Source organism: Berghia stephanieae, chromosome 1 (genome assembly GCF_034508935.2).
Source record: "Berghia stephanieae isolate SIO BIC M18660-M18661 chromosome 1, UCSD_Bste_1.3, whole genome shotgun sequence".
Lineage (NCBI taxonomy): Eukaryota > Metazoa > Mollusca > Gastropoda > Nudibranchia > Aeolidiidae > Berghia > Berghia stephanieae.
Window position 1 is genome coordinate 141,868,179 of NC_088360.1, and position 17,626 is coordinate 141,885,804.

General features: G+C 34.9%; 1 protein-coding gene across 1 annotated transcript in view; it reads right to left on the reverse strand.

The window, feature by feature from the left end:
- Window positions 1-1,758: 1,758 nt before the first annotated feature.
- The window catches only part of LOC144963391 (putative 3',5'-cyclic phosphodiesterase pde-5), a 127,376-nt gene continuing 111,508 nt past the window's right edge, over window positions 1,759-17,626 (reverse strand). The window contains exons 19-24 of the mRNA XM_078897363.1: window positions 16,692-16,898; window positions 10,536-10,657; window positions 6,938-7,049; window positions 5,353-5,433; window positions 3,801-3,889; window positions 1,759-1,956 (exon numbers count right to left, since the gene is read on the reverse strand). Of these exons, the coding sequence (XP_078753489.1) occupies window positions 1,890-1,956; window positions 3,801-3,889; window positions 5,353-5,433; window positions 6,938-7,049; window positions 10,536-10,657; window positions 16,692-16,898 (678 nt within the window). The 3' untranslated portion in view covers window positions 1,759-1,889. The remainder of the gene's footprint in view (window positions 1,957-3,800; window positions 3,890-5,352; window positions 5,434-6,937; window positions 7,050-10,535; window positions 10,658-16,691; window positions 16,899-17,626) is intronic.

Consider the following 17,626-nt stretch of genomic DNA (forward strand, 5'->3'; position numbering starts at 1 on the left):
TATACGCTCAAATCTATCGTTTCCCCCTCTCACTCTCTCTGTCAGAGCGCGCGCGCACGCACGCACACACACACACACAACCCACAAAAATTATGCACACGTTTCTCGCCGAGGTAAATAAGCATGACTCTTAGAAAAGTAACCCTGAGAATCTTTTCATCTCCAGCAATCTACGAACAATAATAGTGGCAGATGTGGTCTTTTGGGCTTTTTGTCTGTGGAGCTGAATTTGTCCGATTGATTGATCGAAAGGTTTGCTTTTTCATTGTGACAAAACCACAGAGAGACAACATGAGACATCTCCCAAGTAATCGAATTTGTCTTGCTTGGATTATTACAATCTAAACAACAAAAAGTCATATTTATGTAAGACAACACAAGGCAATTCTACCCGTGTGTCTAGTTTGGTTTACGTTTAATACACTCTAGCATTTCAAAAAGTCCTATTTATGTAAAAGATCACAAGGCACACCGACCCGGTCAGCGTAACGAAAAGTCATATTTATTTTATGTAAGACAAATTATATGGCACGGCGCAACCACAGTGTAGGTGTGTCTGTATGCTTTTGGTTTGTTTCATCGTGTCCTTTAAGTGATTAGAAGATACATCGAGGGAAGAGAGCTCAGCTGGTCCGCTGGTTCGGGTAAGTCCTGAACCGAACGATTGTAATTATACTTTTCATAGTATGATTCTGAAGAATGCCTCAATCATCTTAGTTTTAAAAGATTATTATTATTAAAAAAAAACAACAAAAAAACAAAAAAAAAAAAAACAAAAAAAAAAAAAAAAAAAAAAAACCAACCCAAAAACACCCCCACCAAAATAAACTCCCAACAAAACAAACAAGAACAAAAATAAATAAAAACACAAAAACAAAAACAAACCAAGAACAAGAAAAAAAAAAAGGAACAAAAATGAGCCCATAATCTTCTGAATGAAAATTGGCGTTTTCCCAGTGTGTTGTGGTATAGTATTGTGTCAACCTGACAGAAGCCTTCGTCGACGCAATCATAGCCTAGAATCTTCTGAATGAAAATTGGCGTTTTCCCAGTGTGTTGTGGTATAGTATTGTGTCACCTGACAGACAGCCTTCGTCGACGCAATCATAGCCTAGAATCTTCTGAATGAAAATTGGCGTTTTCCCAGTGTGCTGTGGTATAGTATTGTGTCACCTGACAGACAGCCTTCGTCGACGCAATCATAGCCTGTGTTGCCACTTTCCAAAAAATATGTCCAAATACAAGATGATGATCACTGAGATGTCTTAAGGTTGTGTTCAAGGAAACAAATTATGATCTTATTGGTTGAACTATTGAATACTACTCACTATTCACTTTCTCGTCGCCTTGTATCATGATGTAATTTTGGGCCAGTGTCAATGTCACGTCGATTTAAAGAAGGCGACAGTCAACCGTGAGAATAGGGTTCAACAGTCGTGACGTCACTTCCCTCGTAATGACGTATAGCAACTTAATAACTGGTTCTAAACTATCGGAACAATGGCGAACGCCCTTATGAAATACTTCTCCGACGAGCATAAAAGTGTCTCCAGAGAAGAAAAACATTATACATCTGATCATGTTTTGACTTTTATACATTCTGATCACATGACATGTGAAAAAGTTCTCGCCAGCATGAAGAACAAAAAGTACCCATTTTCTTTTGTTTAGAACCAAACTGCTCAACGCTGGGCGGACGTGACATCAGACTATTGAATCCTATTCTTATCATCTCTAAGAATTGAAAAGAACGGTCTATTGTAACCACCTTTGTTGGGTGGGTTCTCCGAGTTACACATTTTTATTATAAGCATTATTATTAGAAACCAGGTACTAATACGTTGTGTTGTATGCATTGAGTAGTATTAGGTGTGTCGTTTTTCTCCATTTCAAACGTTGGTCCCAGATGTCTGCTTCAACTTTTCGGCCATGGCTCTCCATTTTTGAAGATTTGCTCTGTTTGATGAAGTTAATAAATACACATATTTATTATCACATTCTCATTTAACTCAACCCTAACACTGACTATATCCGTAGTTTATCCGAGTCACTTTTACCCCATCCCTATTAATTACATTTTTTCTGAGACAAATTATAGGCGTAGTATCAAAGCTAATGTTTTTCATTTTTACACGTTAATGATTGTTGAATAAAACTATCTATGCACATGCTCATTTCTAATACATTTCTTCCAATTTTGAAAAGTAGCAAAAAATCTATAGGATTTAGTGAGTGAATGCCCAGCTTTATAAACGGGTGAAGTGATGGATAGTTGGACAAAGAGAAGAAAAAATAAAACAAAATCATAACTACTGTTTTCAACGATGTGATAGGTAAAAATGTAGACGTTTTAAATGCAGTGTTCAAAAAAAAAAAAAGAAACACCATTTTAAATGATGATAATTTGTGTCAGTACACGAGTCGGAAGGTGAAAATTTTGGATTTGCATATTTTTACATTTTCTGAAAGAATATGCTCCTTAGAGTATTTTAATATTTATTTGAAGTAAATCAGGTGATTTTTATGAAGTTATGGTCAGATGTATGGGAAAGGTATCCAGCAAGTTTTCTCAAATTTCATACCTTTTCAACTTGACTAGCAGTAAAAAATATTTTAGAAGTGAAGTTAAGCTTTGATATTTCCCGAAGATGTACAAAAAGGGTTGATTTAATCATTTATGACAAGAACGCATTTTGGATAAAAATTGACCTTCTATCTAAACTTGGCAATATCTCAGTTCAAATATTTTCACCATCCGACTGATTATGTCATTCATTGTAACATTTGTTTTTAGTAAATTACGAGTAACAGAGGTATTAAAATATTGTTTTTTCTTTTAATTTCCTATTATAGTATGTGATTATGATACAATATTTTATGATTGCTGTCGTAAAATTATTCAAGTTTTTTTTCATTTTTTTTTCAGGGTTTTACGGCGCTCGCAACACATTTAGGTTATATCAGTGCCAGTAAAAAGGAAGAACAAAATGGATAGTAAAAAGTTCTAGAATTACAATTAAAGCACCCAAGAAAAAGTAAGACATAGGGGAACTGGGGACACATAGGGATCAGATGTAGATTCCAAGAGCACACCACCAATGTGCTTAGTTTGAGATCACCTCTAAGTCTCATCCGGACACAAGCACAAAATCCAACAAAGAGGAATACACTCAAATGCTAACATTATACATTGAAAATAACAAATATAATAATACATAACAGAGAGATGATTTACATGGAAAAAATATCATCTCCCAACAAAATAACTATGCATTTGACTGTTTCCCTCCCAGCAAGGACTCCGGCCAGGGCCAGGACAAAACCAAGTAATCTCATTCCAAGACAAAGACAGAAAGCATGTTGGAAAAGTTATAAGGGGATAGAAGACTCTCAAGTTTAGGCTTATTGTGGATGGTTCAAATAAAAGATTTAGCTACTTTTCGCGGTTTTTCATTTTCGAGGTTGTTGTTGACACTCACAAACAATATTAAAAAAAAAAAACCCAGGGAACATCTCGAATGTACAAGACCGTACAAATTAAAATGTACAAAAATACAACTCAAGAGGACGTAATTAAAACAAGATAAATGAAGCGAACTAGAAAAAAAAATGATAATAGTGAAAATTCTTTTTTTTTTTTTAATTAAAGATCCCGTGATTAGTTATCATAGACTTTCAGCAACACAGTTCAACGTGTTGTTAAAATGACGTATCCCATTAGATTATTGTTTCGTGATTTCCACTGCGCATTGATTAAGCTACCAAGGGCGACAATTCTATGTGTAATGAAAATGGCTTACTCTGCACCCGTCAACATTGGGCCTGTTTTGGGCATCACTTTGGACATGAGTGTGTAGCAAGGTATACAAATGGACTCGATGAAACCAACCTGGGGAGTATTTAAACATGTAGGTATTTATTATGTAAATTTTAATTTTTGGTTTGTTCTCAATCAAACGATATTGTTTGTTTTTATTTATGAGGTCATAGTTAAATCTAAAATCGTTTTAGCCAAGAACAAAACACGTAGAAGCATTTTAGCCAAGCAGAAAAACCCGACGAAACGAAATCACTTTCAAGACAAATGCTTAATCTACTACCAACATTCATGCTTTTTTTTTGTCGCTCAAGACAGGATTTGTTGCTGTCCAATATCGATGGTCGTCGGATCAAACCTCTGAAGTCCCGATTTTCACGATCGGCAGATCAAAACTCTGAAGTCTACATACGTGCTTTGCACGACATGTTTTATTTAATTTTGGGCGGCTCAAACCTCTGATGACGTCATCGTGAAAATCGGGACTTCAGAGGTTTGTTCCGCTAAATATCGATATCTTACAATAAGTAACACTTTTCCCCCTTCTAAATCGTGGCATTCATGTCTCTTCGAAAAAAAAAAATTATCCTAGAATTATTGAAATCCTAAATCTTTGCAAATTTTCTTGGTCTTTTCACCGGATCTTGACGTGGCTCAATAGTATTTGGAGTGCGTTTTTATCCTGTTCCTCTGTCTATTTTCCGATTTTACCTGTCACTATCCCGTACCACCCGTCATATGAAAGTGATCTTATGTTCGTAACACTTTTAGACCTTCCTCTTTAAATAGCGCCTTACTGGAGGCACCTGCTTGATTTGGCAGGATATTGAATCCTTCTCCACCAATGGCAACGATTCTCCTTTTTCTACGACGAGATAATAAAACAATCTTGAAACAAATGCTTTTCACCTACCTTTATTAATAATAATAAATGGCATTTATATAGCGCTTTACCCCGTTGTCACAGGCTCTAAGCGCTTTACAGTGATATAAAACAAAACATATTACAGTGAGACAAGTGTGAAGGAAACGTGATACGAATTCAATTTAACAACAACAAAATATGAAAATAATATTGCAACATTATGACGTAAAAAGATAAAACTTTAAGCGAGATTTGAACGTTGTCAACGAATCCGAGCATCTCTCTTTGGCCTTGCAAAATCAGATATAATATATATATATATATATATATATTATATATATATATATATATATATATATATATATATATATATATATATATATTATGAGTGTTGGTGGGTACTTGTAGGCACGAGAGTGCTCGATAATATAAAATATAAATGGAGTCACTCACTTCTTTATGGCCGAAACACATGTTTCTGTGGTCTCCATCCACGTCGCCAGTCGGCATATTATGTCCGTAGAATCCACGGAATCTAAGAATCTACGGACATAATATGCCGACTGACGACGTGGATGGAGACCACAGAAACATGTGTTTCGACAATAAATAAGTGAGTGACTCCATATATATATATATATATATATATATATATATTATAATGATATACCTCCAATCGTGGCAAGTCATTCTTTTTCATTCTGTCCATCATGTCAATTGGAGTGATCCCCCGTTTTCGTTCCTCGTCTCCCTGGTAACAGGAACATGAGATGGGTTTAAGGGACAAATCACATTATTTTAACACTCACTGTCCATAAATTACATACGGATATGAATGTGTCTATTGTGATCTCATACAACTGTTGTAATCTATTTATGTTGGGCGTTAACTTAGATTTCATTTTTTGTTTACACACTGAAAAAGTCTGAAAATTGGTAGGTTCGTGGTGTTTTTGGACGATGGTTTAGGTGGTATTTTTAAAAAAGCAAATTACAATAGTTTCGATTCGAGGATTTTAAAATTAACATTTTAAATTGAAAAAAAATATAATTGCGATATGATAATATCGACCTTCAATGGCTTAGTGTTAATTTCAATAATGGAGCTTTCATATGTTGTTATGTAAAAAGATATGAGGAGAATCAAATTAGATCATCTTGAACGTAGGATGAAATTGAGTCGTCTTTTCATGATGTTGTTGCTGGTATTCGTTTTATAGAAAATTATGACATTTTGAATGATGAAAAATAAAACCAATCCCGAAGCATTACAACAGAGAAAAAGAAATTCAAAAACATTAAAATAAGTCGAGACATCAACATTTAAAAAATGAAAGAAGACGACCAAGAAAGCAAGGAAAGTACCAAATTGCTTTACTGATGATTCCTAAGAAGACAATTCCTACAAGATCCAACAAAAAGTTGACAATCATTTTATAGAATCGACTAATGCGAGGTTTTCATTAAATTATGATTATGGAATGGAAGATTTTTTTGGTAATAAAACTCGTGTCATGTCACGTAGACATGCGGAGATCTTTTCCACTTTTTGTGAGAATTTGATGAGAAATCGTGATTTACGGAAACTTGAAGGAATTTTTAAAAAACCTTGAAGAGAAACGCTTTTGCTCTTTGATTATCTACCCTGTTCGATGGAATACATTAAAAAATTGCTTTTATAAGCGCGATATCCATTGAATGTGCTCAAAGCCCTCTACAAGGTATCCCAAACAAAAGACAATACGAATCTGGGCGCATTTGACATGTGTAATATTGTTTTAAGCAACCATCTTTTCCAGGAAATATTAATCACTGACATTATTCTAATTGTGAAAAAAAAAAAGAAAAAAAGCCCCGTAAAACATATTTTCTTCAGTCACATTTACAGAGTGATATGATTCCTTTTGATTGAAATAAGTAATATTGCTGTATTCGATTAAAATATCTCTGCGTTTGTGAGAATGAGTAACAGGGTGGTCCACCAGAAAATTATCAAGAACAGAATACAAAAGTCAGGAAAAATAAAACAAAACTAAGTGTAAAAAGTATACAAAATGATCAAAACATAAAAGCAAAAACAAAAACAACAAAGAACAAACTCAAAACAGAACAAAACAAAACCAAACCACAACAATGAATAAGGCAACTTTCAGAGGAAGTGTAGTGGTAAAATTATGTTTTTCGTGTTGCTATGAAAATTCTTAAATTCACAAGACCAATCTTTTCGGGCCAAAATCTGTGTTCAATGTATCTACCTGTTGCCAGAATTCTTCCATGATGACGTACACCAGTTCATACTGAATGGACCAGGGCTTGTACATGGCGCACAGGTCACAAGAGGTCATCATGACAGCTTTTATGGCGTTCCTGGTCCAAGATAACCAAGATATTATGTATAATAGTAGAAGAAGAAAAGATTGAAACAGCTTGAGACGAGGGGCGATTCTATTGTGGACAGACTTAGCTATTTTAGTTTGAGCTTTTACACTCTCATTATGCAAAAATTCAAAAGTTATTTATATAGTGAGTTGAATAATCTTTAAATTAACTGACGGCACAGTATACACATACAGCCTTGACCCTAAAATCTATTTAATGGAGTTTAGTAGGACAAAAGACATTAGATTGACTCATTACTTTGTTTTAAGCAGTGGTATTTTATTAGAAGCAAGTACCATCACTTTGGGCAAGAATACGAGAAAGAATAATGGCAGCAAAATTTATCTTGCCATTAATTTTAACTTCTCCTTTAAAGTTTCCTTAGACAAGTCAATTAAAATAAATGTCGTTGTTTAAAAAAAACTGACTTTTATTTGTTTGAAGTTGATTTGATGGGGTTTAGGAGTGCGGAGATTTTCATCACTCTTATTACAAAAAACCGCGCTCCGCCGGTATTTCTATTTGGTTAATATACAAAGGATAATTTGGATACAATAGAGATTTATCTAGCCCTTAAAATAAAGTAAATAAGCGCCAAAAAATAGATAAAATATTAGAATGCTTTCTCTGTGGATATCTTTATTGTACCAAGACAAAAGATAAATAGTATCCGATGACCGAATAAATAAAAAATAATTACCAATATTCGTCAATGGACAAAATATATTTGGTTAAACAGATAAATTATCACATTTAGTTATCCCGCATAAGAAAGGCCCCTGGTCTTGTTTACAAGAAAAAAAAACCAAACAATATGAAAAAATAGTTGGAAAATTGATGAAGAAAAAGAAGGATGGGTTGAAAAAAAAAAAATCGAGAGTGCATTACAACAGATACAATTTTGTGTGACCTTTGTAAAATATCATATATAATTTTCATTATAGACTGTTGATGTTCTTCATGCTGGGATCACAACTAATGTTTGTCTTCATTGTTATTTTATGTATATTGAGAAAAAAACCCGGTTTTATCTTATGATCATCATAAAAAAGGATACGCTTCCCAAAGAGAGAGTACAGATTTGTATTTATAAAATTGAGAAGTATTTTACCCAAGCTCACACAAAATGTAACCGTTGGTCTTCACCAGTCGACAGGTGTTTTTGAATGTGCCATACATTCTTAAAGTGCAAGAAAACATTTCTTAATTCTGTTCCAACATTTACATTAATAAGAGATTGAAAAATAATGAAACAGAAACTATTCAAAGGCGAATAAAGAAGTACATAACTGAAATAAACATGCCCAAAGGAATCTTGGCAAAACACACGGAGAAAGTGTGCAGAGTATAGCAATTTGATGTGTAAGTTTTTGTCTATCCAAACAATAATTTATACACAGAATGCACATATATTCAAATGAGTACTTAGATAGTAGGCAAGAAAAGATACAGATACATAGAATAGGAAACAATTTTCTTTTTGGAAATTGCGTTGAAAAATTGTAAAAAATGTTTTTGATTCAAAATAACATTAGAACCGAATGAAGGCAAATGTTCAAGCGTCATGAAACACTTTAGTAGGGAGGTTTACTATATTAAAAAAACAACCTCATTTTGATTTCTTCACCTTTTACTTTCTGGATCATCATAAGTCAAGATTTGAGATAGGAAAATAATATTTCAGCTGTTTATTTGAATAATTGACTATTAACACATCCAATGTTTGTTGAAATATTTATTAATATTATTGTTTGTTGAAGTAAAATGACGAATTTTCCAGTGAGGCAATTAATCATTTCTACACCGTTTCAATCAACACCAAAATCAAACATATTTTCGTGTATAAGATGGTAGAACTGTGACGCAAACACAATATGTTGATCGAAGTAATTCTAATTATTTGTACTTTTGTGTTTTGTTAAGATTTGAATGTGATTTCTAATTAAACTGTGAAAGATGAAATGAAAGAAGTCATAGAAGATGGAAACATTACTAAAGACACGACGAATAGAGAAATAAGCAACCAAATAAAATATGTAAAATAAATACTAATTTTTAAAAAAGATATCGAACAGTTCAGGAAAAAAGTTGATAGTAGGAGAACAAACACACTTTATAAACACTGTTTTTATTTAGAAAAACAAGAGCTAAAATCATGAGTCAGAATGGAAAGTGTTTTGAGAAATCATAGAAAACAATGACAATTCCTTCAGAGAAGTAACATGACATAAAGCAGAGAGCGTCATATTGATAGAATTCTCTTTGTCGTCGGATCGGAGACTGCTGTATCTGTCACCTGGTTATAAAATTCTTCGTGGACAACCTCAACGATCGCCTCTTGTATCTCCCAGGACTTTGTCATAGCTGACAGGTCGCACCCAGTCATGGTGACAGAGTATAAAACTGTCCTGCATCACACCGAAGCAAGTGAAGGAACACATTCAAATTTTGACGTTATGGAGATATCAATAAATATTATTGTAAATATTGTATTGGACAAAAAATAATTATTGAATATAACAGTTGCTAAAAATAATTTAGTTACATATCGATACACTGTTTCTATCGCATGCGTCTCCCAAGCCAATAAAAAAAAAACATTTTGATTTCAGGCGTTTTTGCCGCTTCCAGTATTGTTTGGTAATTTAAGCAAGACGACGGAATAATCAAAAGTCTCTTCTGAAACCGTATGTAAACAAAATACGTCTTACATACAGGTCAAAGCTCCCCTCCAACAAGAGAAGGTCACAATAAAATAGTTTCGACTTATGAATGACTAGCAATAGCCCCTGTGAGATACTTTTGAATCAAAAATTAAATCATTCTTCATGCCCCAATAATCAAACGTATACTTGATTTTACTTCCCTTAGTAGAGGATGCAACCCATGTCGAGGCAAAACTAAATTGCAGTTTAATATCCAAGATCAAGGGAAGAAAGCTAGTGTAATAGGACAGCGGATATAATAGAATAAAAAGGGACAACAAGGTTTCCGATAACTCAGTTGATAGAGCGCTCGCCTCACAAGACTAAGGACTGGTTCTCGTTACGGGTGCGATGGTGGTTGATCTGACCCTTCTTTTCCACCGTCAAAGATTGAGTAGCTAGATATGTTAGATGTGGTGAAAGCACATTGCGATAGACTGCGTCCTATAAAAATGGTAGCAAGACATTACTACTGCCAATTTAACAATATAGGAAGTGAGAAAGACCCTAGCTCCATGATTCTCTAAGTTTCAAGGGACTATCTAGTTTAGAAAAGATAGCAAGATTTCTGCAACACGCTGACAAAACAGATATTTTGATCAGCAAATAATGATGACTTAAGTGAAACTCAACTGATCTAATACTCTCAAAAATGAGACTTCAAAGTATAATCAAGTGTCCTTATCTAGATGTGAGAATCGAACGGCAAAATAGTAGGTGGACAGACAAACCAATAGAGACGGTAAAGGTGAAGATCCAGATGTCTTACCTATGGTCTGGCGTCTCCCAATCAAATTCACCAGTACTTGTGATGTTTTCCAAAATTGCTTTGTTTTTGAAAAATACTGCCAAGTCCGTTGCCAAAATGCTAGTTTTCATGTCCCCCAGTGCCTGAAAAGTAAACCAAATAACGCTTATGACTTATGAGGTGCGGCTATGAGGTCTTGTGCTATGACACTCGCTTTCGGATCGGAAGGTCCTGGGTTCGAGCCTCGCGCTCGGCGCATAGTTTAGTCCTTGGAAAAGGCTCTTTACTCACTTTCTCTCACCGTACTCAGGTGTAAAATGAGTACCTGGCCGTTAACAGCGGCATGTCCCGTCCTACATGTTAAATGTTGCTGTTGACCAGAGACCCCTTGTAAAGCGCTTTGAGCACATTTAGTGGATATTGCGCTATATAAAGCTCAATTATTTTTTATTTTTTATTTTACGTACCTGTAGCACGATATTTCTTTTGAAAAAGCATCAAAATCATCTTTATCAGACCTGCTTACTATTGCGAAAAATTCGCAGAATTACGAAATTTTGGGTCCAATTTCAGAACGTCACGAGCTATTTATAAATCATTAAAAATTATTCAAAGTGAAAACTGATGTCAGACTATATAATTTTAAGGATTTAGAAGTGTTATTTAATCCTTGCGAGAGTAAATTGATTATTAAAGCTAACTAAAGCGACTACAATTTTTTTCTCTCCAAAAAACTACGTTATATTAATCCTTGCGAGAGTAAATTGATTATTAAAGCTAACTAAAGCGACTACAATTTTTTTCTCTCCAAAAAAACTACGAATTTTTAAATTTCCAAGTATGCAGGTCTGTTTTTCGTAACTCTAATTAACGCGTCAATAAAATGTCGATAGGATTTTCATTCAGAAAAGTAAGTGGAGCAGGCACTTATGTTGGTAATATCAAGGAATGAAGTGAGTAGGAAAGTGCCAGAGGACAATAGAGAATAAACATTTTTTCGCGGCGGCGAGCATACAAGTGTATCCAGAGGAGAAAAGCAATATAAATATGATTATGTTTAGACTTTTATACATTCTGATCACATGCCATGTGAAAAAGTTCTAGCCAGCACGAAGAATAAAAAGTACAGATTTTCTTTGTTTAGAACCAAGCTGCTCGTTGCTGGGCGTGACATCAGACTATAGCGAATGAGATTAGCGGAAGAGTAGCGTCCCTTGATTGGACGTCACCCATGGTCTGTGACGTCACCGGCGGAAAAGTTATTAGAGAGAGAACGTCATGTTGGTTGTGCGCATGCGTCTCAACGCGAGGACGTGAGGCACATGCGCACAACCAACATGACGTTCTCTCTCTAATAATTTTTCCTCCGGTGACGTCACAGACTATGGGTGACGTCCAATCAAGGGACGCTACTCTGCCGCTAATCTCATTCCCTACTAGCCACTCCCACGCCTCGTTCTGAAAAAAGTCCGCGAAATTAAAGGGGAGGCAAGAGAAAATCAGCTGATCGTTAAAATAGTAACAGAAAAGTGGAGGTGCTCGGCAATGAATGCAAGAAAGACATTTAAAACGCCGTAAAAATGTTTAAAAATCACTTAATGTTATAATTACCATCCATAACAACCTGTCAAATTCACATATGTAAGATGTCAAGCCAAAATTAATAATAAAATAATAAAGAACACGATTGACCGGTGGTCCGTTGACTACACATGCATACGAGTACCAGAAATATTTTGTAAACAATGTAACACAATATAATGTGTAAGTTTCAAAGCAAATGCAACCACAAATAACATCAAAGAACAATGTGGGACTACTGTTTTAATTTCATAAAACCAAACGTATATTTTCTGCCCCCGATATTGAACGTGTAGTTAGTATGTATCGTACAAACAACATTCGTTTAGACAGGTAGTCGGGATTCTAGCGCCAGTTTTATTTGGGCAACCATGATTGGGATTTCACTCAATGCACTTATTATTATTATTAATTATTATTATTATTATTATTATTATTATTATTATTATTATTATTATTATTATTATTATTATTATTATTATTATTATTATTATTATCATATAATAATAATAATAATAATAATAATAATAATAATAATAATAATAATAATAATAATAATAATAACAATAATAATAATAATAATAATAATAATAATAATAATAATAATAATAATAATAATAATAATAATAATAATAATAATAATAATAATAATAATAATAATAATAATAAGCAGTTGAAAGGATATAGTCTTTGGTGTATAAGTGCATATGTACAATATTTCTTATAATAAATGCTTCAAAACAAAACTAAAAAAAATAAATAAAGAATAAATGAATAAAAATATCTATTTGGGCATTTACTTACATTAATAGTCTTGAAAATCACAATCACAATCCATGAAAATTAAATATCCCAAAATCCGAAGAAGACATGAATTTAATCCAAAATCCAACACAGGAATGTATTTTAATAGGAGACAGATATCCTATTAAAACCATAGCATTACTTGCAAACAACAATACCCCACTCTGTGTTTAACGGGCTTGTGGCCGTCACATTGTAAATTGTGGCCGCATTAGGGTAATCGGTGTCCTAAAGACTGACATACTGACATACAATCAATGAGAACTATAAAGAATCCATTCTAGAATTCAACTACAAACTGAAAAGCATGATAAATATCACTCTCTCAAATAATTTCCTTTGCTCAGGTTCACTCACACTCTCCTTTATTGCAAAACATTGATAAGTGAGATAAAGTTTGTATTTCAATTATAAACTTAATCACATAACCTAAATGATGGAGAATAAAAACAGCTAATTATAAAAATAATTCACAGATCAAATTATCTATTTGAACTCCGCATATTTAGCTTAATTACTCATTGACCATATATTTTTTTAAATGGCATTGTTTCATTTAAACAAGACCATGACGCTTATGCCTGGACCGGGTATTCACAAATTCTGCTTTTGTGTTCCACTTTTCGAATCGAATATATCTCTATCTTATCCGTTTATTTGCAAATTTTCTGCACTTTATAAATAAGACCATAACGCTTATGTCTGGACCGGTTGTTCGCAAATTCTGCCTTTGTGTTCCACTGTTCGATTAGAATTAATCTCTATTTTTTCCGTTTATTTGCAAAGTTTCTGCACTTTATAAATAAGACCATAGCGCTTATGTCTGGACCGGGCATTCGCAAATTCTGCTTTTGTGTTCCACTTTTCGAATCGAATTAATATCTAGTCTATCCGTTTATTTGCAAAGTTTCTGCATTTTATTAATAAGACCATAACGCTTATGTCTGGACCGGGCATTCGCAAATTCTGCTTTTGTGTTCCACTTTTCGAATCGAATTAATCTCTATTTTATCCGTTTATTTGCAAAGTTTCTAGATTTTATAAATAAGACCATAACGCTTATGTCTGGACCGGTTGTTCGCAGATTCTGCCTTTGTGTTCCACTGTTCGATTAGAATTAATCTGTTTTTTCCGTTTATTTGCAAAGTTTCTGCACTTTATAAATAAGACCATAGCGCTTATGTCTGGACCGGGCATTCGCAAATTCTGCTTTTGTGTTCCACTTTTCGAATCGAATTAATCTCTATTTTATCCGTCTATTTGCAAAGATTCTGTACTTTATAAATAGGACTATGACGCTTATGTCTGGACTGGGTATTCGCAAATTTTCCTTTTGTGTTCCACTTTTCGAATCGAAATAATAACATCTAGTCTATCCGTTTATTTGCAAAGTTTCTGCACTTTATAAATAAGACCATAACGCTTATGTCTGGACCGGGCATTCGCAGATTCTGCTTTTGTGTTCCACTTTTCGAATCGAATGAATCTCTATCTTATCCGTTTATTTGCAAAGTTTCTGCACTTTATAAATAAGACCATAGCGCTTATGTCTGGACCGGGCATTCGCAAATTCTGCTTTTGTGTTCCACTTTTCGAATCGAATTAATCTCTATTTTATCCGTCTATTTGCAAAGATTCTGTACTTTATAAATAGGACTATGACGCTTATGTCTGGACTGGGTATTCGCAAATTTTCCTTTTGTGTTCCACTTTTCGAATCGAAATAACATCTAGTCTATCCGTTTATTTGCAAAGTTTCTGCACTTTATAAATAAGACCATAACGCTTATGTCTGGACCGGGCATTCGCAGATTCTGCTTTTGTGTTCCACTTTTCGAATCGAATGAATCTCTATCTTATCCGTTTATTTGCAAAGTTTCTGCACTTTATAAATAAGACCATAGCGCTTATGTCTGGACCGGGCATTCGCAAATTCTGCTTTTGTGTTCCACTTTTCGAATCGAATGAATCTCTATCTTATCCGTTTATTTGCAAAGTTTCTGCACTTTATAAATAAGACCATAGCGCTTATGTCTGGACCAGGCATTCGCAAATTCTGCTTTTGTGTTCCACTTTTCGAATCGAATGAATCTCTATCTTATCCGTTTATTTGCAAAGTTTCTGCACTTTATAAATAAGACCATAACGCTTATGTCTGGACCGGGCATTCGCAAATTCTGCTTTTGTGTTCCACTTTTCGAATCGAATGAATCTCTATCTTATCCGTTTATTTGCAAAGTTTCTGCACTTTATAAATAAGACCATAACGCTTATGTCTGGACCGGGCATTCGCAAATTCTGCTTTTGTGTTCCACTTTTCGAATCGAATGAATCTCTATCTTGTCCGTTTATTTTCAAAGTTTCTAGATTTTATAAATAAGACCATAACACTTATGTCTGGACCGGGCATTCGCAAATTCTGCTTTTGTGTTCCACTTTTCGAATCGAATTAATCTCTATTTTATCCGTTTATTTGCAAAGATTCTGCACTTTATAAATAAGACCATGACGCTTATGTCTGGACCGGGTATTCGCAAATTCTCCTTTTGTGTTTCACTTTTCGAATCGAATTAATATCTAGTCTATCGGTTTATTTGCAAAGTTTCTGCATTTTATAAATAATAATAATTGTTCAAAATTTTACCTTACACCCGATATTACAAGTACAAGTGAGCCAGGTGAAGAAGATTGTCAAACAGTGTGTGACATGAGAAATGAGGAGAGAGAAGAGAAGAAGAGAGAGAGAGGAGAGAGAGAGAGGAGAGAGGGCAAGAGAGAGAGAGAGAGAGAGAGAGAGAGAGAGAGATGTGAGATAAAAGAGGCCCAATGTGAGAGAGAAGAAGGGCTAAGAGAGAGATATTCGTTTTTTGTTCAAAATCTCTCTCTCTCTCTCTCTCTATCTCTCATTGCACAAGGTTGTGCTGTTTACTACTATTTATCAAGAACAGCCAAGCTGGCAACCCAGTCTCTGTATAAACTAAGCAAGATGGCAACAGGGACCTCGCTCCTTATCCAATGCCGAAGCTTTAGTTTGAGTCAAACGGTTTTGTTAAAAAAACCCACCCAAAATAAGTTCGTGTCGTAAGTGATGGAAGTTGAAGTCGGCTTATTATAAAATCGTTTTTATGGTCTGTTTGGATTACCCTTTTTAAATAGAAAAAGTGAATATATCATAAACTTGAAGAATAGGCAAGCTAAATGAAATTCAAATTGACTGATTAAATGAGTACGCGAGGCTGAGTTGCGAACGACTACTGTGTTCCGACATTCCGATCCCAGTGTCATTCATGTTCACCGTACCGTGTTACTGTCTACACACTACACTGCATTGTTAGTGACTGGTCATGTCTTTTTTGTTTGTATGTTTTACGCAAGCTTAATAAAAATTAAATTGACTGATTAAATGAATACGTGAGGCAGAGTTGCGAACGACTCATGGGTTCCGACATTCCGATCCCAGTGTCAGTCATGTTCACCGTACTGTGTTACTGTCTACACACTACACGGCATTGTTAGTGACTGGTCATGCCTGTTTTGTTTGTATGTTTCTTTTAATATGGGTCAATTTACAAAGAATAATAATAGAAATGTTCAAAACAAAAACTAGATTCACTATTACGTGCCTGTAATGAAGTGCTTTCCACAAACCGTGAGCGAGAATGATGGTGGAGGTAATGGCAACCATGTGGGTTTGTTATTGTTTCCTACCTCCGTCAACCCGCGCATCCGGTTGCGCACCCACGCTGATTCTGACCAATTGAATCCTATTACGTACTTATCGAAAAACGTTACCTTCTTGTACTCGTGCGAGCTGAGGAATTTGAAGATGTTGTGATCCTCCCGCTGTAGGATGGAGACTGTCTGATTGAAATGGTGGTGCTCCATGGTGCTGGTGGAGTAGATGGCAGCCAGTGGGGACGAGGATTGCACCATGTATGAGTTGGTTTTTCCACGGTGATCCAGGTCATGACACAGACAGGACACAAACAGGACGATGGCCTGTATGTAAATAGATTTGACGAAGATATACGTATTATCGGAAGAATATTATCGTGTGGCTATGTGGTCTAGTGGTATGACACTCGCTTTTGGATCGGAAGGTCCTGGGTTCGAGCCTCGCGCTCGGCGCATAGTTGAGTCCTTGGAAAAGGCTCTTTACTCACATTCTCTCACCGTACTCGGGTGTAAAATGAGTACCTGGCCATTAACAGCGTTGTCTTTGTCCGAAAAATTGTAATATCGCCTAACAGGCGTCATGTCCCGTCCTACATGTTAAATGTTGCTGTTGACCAGGGACCCCTTGTAAAGCGCTTTGAGCACATTTCGTGGATATTGCGCTATATCAAAAAAAGCTCAAAAAAAAAAAGCTCAACAAATGATTTTTGATGCTCCCTCATTTAGGTCGAACCTTATTTGCAGGTCTTTTAATCAAAATTGTTATGGTCTCATTGTTGCAATGGAAATTCTGTCAAACGAACGGAAAATATTAAATTAACTATAATTAAATTGAGCCTTTATATAGCGCAATAATAATAATAATAGATCTTTATTGACCATAAATATGGCAATTTATCATTTAGTTACACTTGTCATAACGTTATATGATAACTATAACATTGAACAGACACCTCTACCCATTCTCTCTCTCTCTCTCTCTCTCTCTCTCTCTCTCTCTCTCTCTCTCTCTCTCTCTTCCTCTCTTTCTTTCACGCGTGCGACATACTATT